At 35.7% G+C, this 5,707-nt stretch overlaps 2 protein-coding genes across 2 annotated transcripts in view; one reads left to right on the top strand and one right to left on the bottom strand.

The window, feature by feature from the left end:
* Window positions 1-1,144: 1,144 nt before the first annotated feature.
* On the top strand, window positions 1,145-3,858 carry LOC108765175 (uncharacterized). Its single transcript, XM_018513745.1, has 4 exons — window positions 1,145-1,288; window positions 1,372-1,498; window positions 2,157-2,615; window positions 3,379-3,858. Exons 1-4 carry the CDS (start codon window positions 1,274-1,276, stop codon window positions 3,837-3,839), a joined length of 1,062 nt encoding a protein of 353 aa, XP_018369247.1. The 5' UTR covers window positions 1,145-1,273; the 3' UTR covers window positions 3,840-3,858.
* The window catches only part of LOC108765170 (potassium/sodium hyperpolarization-activated cyclic nucleotide-gated channel 1), a 9,128-nt gene continuing 7,202 nt past the window's right edge, over window positions 3,782-5,707 (bottom strand). Inside the window, exons 9-10 of the mRNA XM_018513732.1 lie at window positions 4,769-5,080; window positions 3,782-3,856 (exon numbers count right to left, since the gene is read on the bottom strand). Coding sequence (XP_018369234.1) covers window positions 4,787-5,080 — 294 coding nt within the window. The 3' untranslated portion in view covers window positions 3,782-3,856; window positions 4,769-4,786. The remainder of the gene's footprint in view (window positions 3,857-4,768; window positions 5,081-5,707) is intronic.

The following is a 5,707-nucleotide window of genomic DNA, read 5'->3' as shown; positions in this document are numbered from 1 at the left end:
TGAAACGAAAGAACAATCAAAACAGTGGACTGCGAAGGGTGAACCTGCTCCGAAGAAAGCGAAGACGGTTTTATCGGCGGGAAAGGTGATGGCGAATGTTTTTTGGGACAGTCATGGAATTGTGTTGATCGATTATCTTGAAAAAGGTAAAACAATAATAGGGACGTACCACGCATCATTGCTTGACAAGCTGAAGGCAGAAATTGAGAAAAAACGACCGCATTTGAAAAAGAAGAAAGTGCTGTTCCATCAAGTTAACGCACTTCGACGGTCGCTATGGCAAAAATTCACGAATTGCGGTTCGAATTAATTGACCATCTACCGTATTCACCAGATCTGGCCCCCAGCGACTTTTTTCTGTTTCCTAGGCTGAAAGTTTGGCTCGGAGAACAGAAATTTTCATCGAACGAGGAGGTCATCGCATCCGTAGACGCCTATTTTGCAAAGCAAGATGCTCAGTATTATTTGAATGGATTAAAGGGGTGGGAGCATCTCTGGAAAAAATGTATCGACTTAAAAGGAGACTATGTGGAAAAATAAAATTGAATTTGACCGAAAAATTACTTGTTTCTATGTTAGGCTCAAAACTTTTCAGACGACCCTCGTATGTATGTGTGTATATGTTCATACATACATACATAAAAATTTTCACTTTTCACATTTTCGCTTTAGAAAAAAAGTTATATATGATCGATACCCAGATCGCCGAACCTCGAGTATTTCGACGAATAACAAATGCTTATTAAAATTTATTTGTCCGTAGTAAAAATATAATTTGTAAAAAAATTTTCGATTCAAGATCACTACACTTTTGACTCGAAACCGAGACCGAGATGTAATCAGTCGAGACGATATCGACAATTTCGAAATTAGGCGGAGACTAACTTCGAAATCAAGAGTCTCGTTTCTACGAGATGAGACCGAAGTATTAGAGTAGGATATAATAATGACAATAATAATATGGGTTACCATAATATGGGTTACAATAAATATGCAAGAGTAAGCATTTGTAAGTAGCGAGTTCGCTATCGAATTATCTTGTCGCCAGGGAAACCGGTGTTGAGAGAGAGTGGGAGGAAAGTATTTCACAATTGAGACATTCCTATGATGGTGCTCAGGTATTCTCCGAATTTGGTCAAAAATGAAGAACGACGGCAAGCGGCAGCGGCGATTCCCTCCGAGCTTCTCCCGCTGGAAAATGTCCCTCGGAGATGCGTCTTCATTCCTCTCAACTGCTCATTAATAATGAATCGCGTGTCCGTTATGTAAAGCGATGAGTAAGTGGCAGGTAAAATAGTCGGCCGGTGAGCGAATATGGAATCGCGCGAACATTGTGCTCGCTGTCGCGCTAAATCGATCATCCGTTATAAGAACGACGATCCCTGTGATCATTACCAATCCCAGCATGTCTTGGAAAAGCGGACAACCTTCTCTCCGAAAAGACACTCGCCTGAATGTCTCAAGTCCCGGACCTTCGAGGAAGAAGAACGAAGGAATGGTATGATAATTTTTTCTTCTTTTCTTTTTTTCTCTTGGAGGACCATCGAAGAAGATTTAACATAACATCGATAGGTTCAAGGTTTCTCTGTACCTACGGCAATACTTAAATTATTATTTAAAAATTAATTCATTAATTAAAAACAAATATATGTAAATAATTATTTAACATTATTAATTAAACTGTGTTACAAAGTTTCTATCTTAATATCTGAATGGTGAAGTATTTTTTTGAGATGTTGAAAAAGAATATAAGGCCAAAAAGTTTTATCGTCTACAAATTTCAGAAATCAAAGACTTTATTTTTGAAAAACTACTTAAATTATTTGCAATTTGTTTCTTTATTTTGCAGAGAGAGAGTAAAATATATCATTCAGATATTGAAAAATATAAATCTTATCAATCATTGTAATTTTTTTGATTAAAATATATTCCTTATAAATTTCATTACTTTAATATATTGTTTAATTACTATGTTATTATTATGTTGATTATTATGTTAAAATTGTACAGAAAGGACTTTTACTGTAACATTTATTTTTATAAAAATAAATATTACAGTAAAAGGCAATATATTAATAAATTACTTAATAATCACACACACATTCATATAAACTCTAATTTATCATTCTCTAACATAAAAGAATCTTCTTTTCCAGAGATCGCCGCCTGCGTCGACAAATTCGCTTTGGCGAAAAGATTGCACGCGGAGAATCTGCAGCACCAGCCGCTCCCGGATCGAGTGGACGACTCCATCTTCAGGAAAGGATGTCGCTCTTGTTCGGCCAGCTACAAACGGGACGCGAAGTGGAATCAGGATCGAGCGAATCTCGCAACGAGGATAGAGAATCGCTTCGGACCCGCACTCGGCTGCAAGAAGCCGGAGACTCGGATGGATCTGGCGATCTGCTGGGAGACGCCAATAGACCCGGTATATGAGCCTCGCAGAGCGACGCACATCGACGGTTCCGAGGGTGGCTCAGCCCCGGCGATCTTTGCTATGATCCAGCATACTCCGATGCCGAAGAATCGCGAGCTTCTGTCTCGTAACGAGGAGAAAAACAAGTGCGATTGTGCGAGGCAGGACCAGGAGGAGAAAGATGGGAATCGATGCTGCTATAATCGTTCCTACAACGGTGAGGAATAATGTAGCACGGGAAAGAAAGGATAATCGATCGCGGATAGAGTAGTTTAGGACAAGGAATGTTCAAATGCGGTTAGTCGATCGCTTAATTAATACTTAACTTGTTTTTTAGAAATTTGTATTATTTATATATATACTTCGCGCTTTCTGTTGTTTTATTATTATATGTAATTTAATTATAACTTTGTATAAAACTATATTATTAATCATGAATATTAAATATTATTAATTATTAATCTCACATATTATCTCACATTCATAAATTAAATTATACTAATATATTATATAACCACTAATTATTTGATCAATGAATTAATGCCTTCGTAAGCCATGCACTGGATTTCGGTGTAAAGTACATACTTTTTTTATTTAATCTCTCATACAAACTCCAACCGTTTCGATCCTTTTCAATGTCAAAAATTTACATTCGCGAAATCATTGTGTTTCCTGATACATTATATACTAATTATTTATAAATAAACATATTTCTATGTATTTTTAATATAAAATCATTGCTGGTGTTGAATTTATTAATATTTTATATTGTATAATTTATAATATATAATATTTACGTAATATTTATATTATTTAATATATTGTTTACTTAAATATATTATATATTATTTACTTAATTTATGGTAATTTATGCTATACAAATATTATTTGCTTAATTATACATTTATATAACGTATTATTTATAGAGAAGCATAGAGAGAAACATGTTAAACGCCGCGTAAGCGAGAAATTAAATAAACAATTAATAACAAATTCGATCGTAGTACTCTGTGGCGAACGGCGATGCGAGAAGCCGTCGAGGTCGAATTCCGTGCCGCGTATCACCGAGCGTAAGTGCATGGCTTGCCGGGGCGGCGAAATGGAAGCGGAACTCGAGCGGCGAAAAAAGGATCCGAGACTGATCCGGTCTGCGGTGGGTTTTGCGCTCGGTATCGAGGAAAAGCGCGGGCCGACGACGGGCGACGACGTCACGCGCAGAAACGGATTACCGCCGATGAAGATGACGGTGCCGCGGCCGAGGACTCCCTTCGCGAGGCGCACGTTCTGTATCGACACTCTGGCGCCGCCGTTCAGCGTGGTGAATGGTTGCCGGGATGCCGACTACCCCGAGCACTGGCGCCTCATGTCCGTGTACCAGCAGTCGTACAGGAACCCGCAAAAACGAAGGGCTCGCCGTTTCTAATTAGGCCGAGGATGAGCCTAATAAGGGAGGTGATATGAGATCTGTTTTATGGTCGAATTAGCTAAATTAAATACAGTTTTATGCAATGAATCTCTTTCGAGGTTTGCTGTCCGTTAAAGAATTAATTCCGATTATTATTGATCCGTTATATAATAGTAAGAGAATTTTATAATATTTCGTTGAAGTTTTCATTGTTAAATAAATGATTAACCCTCAAAAGGAAACATAGGAAAAAGTCTTCCTTCGATTTCGATGCGCTTTTAATATGTTGTAATTCAAACCGTAATAAGGAATATGTTTATATTTTGATTAAGGTATTCATTCATCTTCCCTTCGAAACAAATCAATTTTGGAGACGAAAAACGGCAGGAATTAAGTTTAACACCTAATATTTTAATATGTATTTTTAAGGAGTGAAACACCAATCGGTTAGTTTCTTTTGTCGAAACTAGAAAAGATATGAAGAAATTCTTTAAATTAAATGATTTTAAAAATATAATAATGGTATAAAAAAATTTTTTAAATTAATTTTTCATTTATAAAAAAAATTTTAGATGTTTTTATTATTATTATAAAATACTCTTAACACGTATAACTTTTGTTTATTAAAAAATTGTTTTTCATCTTTTTTTGTTTTTACAAAAGAAATGCGTATGGACACGTATAAAAAGATATTCCTTATTTTATCTAGATTTATAACATTGCAAGCTTATTAAAATCGAAAAAAAAACCATTTTCCTGCAGTGTTTCCCTGTTTTCCGTAGCTCAATAAAATATTGCCATTATATAATAATTATATAGTATAATAAAATATGAATGAAATTATTGAGAAGTATAAAAAAATGAACGCAGAGTTAAGATAATAATAAAGAAAACTAAAATAAATGAAGAATATAAAACAGAAAGTAAAAATATAAAGTTTCTCATACATTTCCACAACATTCGCCTTAGTCCTTCTTCTTGACTTTTATACTGCTGATATTGACGTTCCCGGTCATCGTCGTCGGCGAGTCCGACTCGCGGGCCTTCTCGAGTAACGGCGTCCGCTCCAGACGCGCGAGCATAACGTTTTGCAAATGCGCCAGGAGATCGGGATACGACATCAGGGCGTTTTGAAAGTTGGCACGCGACAATATGTGGACCTCGCAATTTTCCGCGGCGATGACGCTCGCGATCCAACGCTCGTCTTCCATCAGCAGAGCCAACTCGCCGAAGTACGCCCCGTCTTCTAAGTGACAGATCTGCGAAAACACAGGAGTGATTCAACTGATCCCCAATTAGAAGTAATATAACATTAATGTTATAGTTGCAATGTAATTATTGCACTAAAAAGAAGTATTTATTTGACTAAATTAATTTAGTTGCCTTTATTTCTTTTGTTGGAGAGTGTATATATTTAAGTCTGATATAACATGGTTGATTTAAATACATCATACATTCTTTATTGAAAGAAGTAAAGACGAATTAATGTAAGTTAATGTGTGTTATATTACATTTATATTTGGGTGCTTTTCATTATTTAATGACACACAATGTTGCGCTTAGATTTTAAAATCATCTAGATGGAGATGAGATGGAAATCCGTAAATCCATCTTAGATAAGATGAAGATGGTTTTGATTTGCAAAAATCTAGATGAAAGATGAGATGATTAAGCGATCCATCTAGATTGTTTTTTTAGATGGTTTTGTTTTAAAATAATTATAAACATAAAATGTGCGCTGATCGGAAAAAGGATATATAAACGTTCACATTTTTATTTATAAGTCTTTATTTTTCAAAAACAAAAGTTTCTCAAAATTCCCATCCGACAAACGGTTACGACGAGGTACATATATTTGTTGTCCTATACTAAACAGCCGCTCTACT

Source organism: Trachymyrmex cornetzi, unplaced genomic scaffold (assembly GCF_001594075.2).
Source record: "Trachymyrmex cornetzi isolate Tcor2-1 unplaced genomic scaffold, Tcor1.1 scaffold472, whole genome shotgun sequence".
Taxonomy (NCBI): domain Eukaryota; kingdom Metazoa; phylum Arthropoda; class Insecta; order Hymenoptera; family Formicidae; genus Trachymyrmex; species Trachymyrmex cornetzi.
The sequence above is the reverse complement of the archived record's forward strand: the minus strand, read 5'-3'. Positions and strand labels throughout refer to the sequence as shown.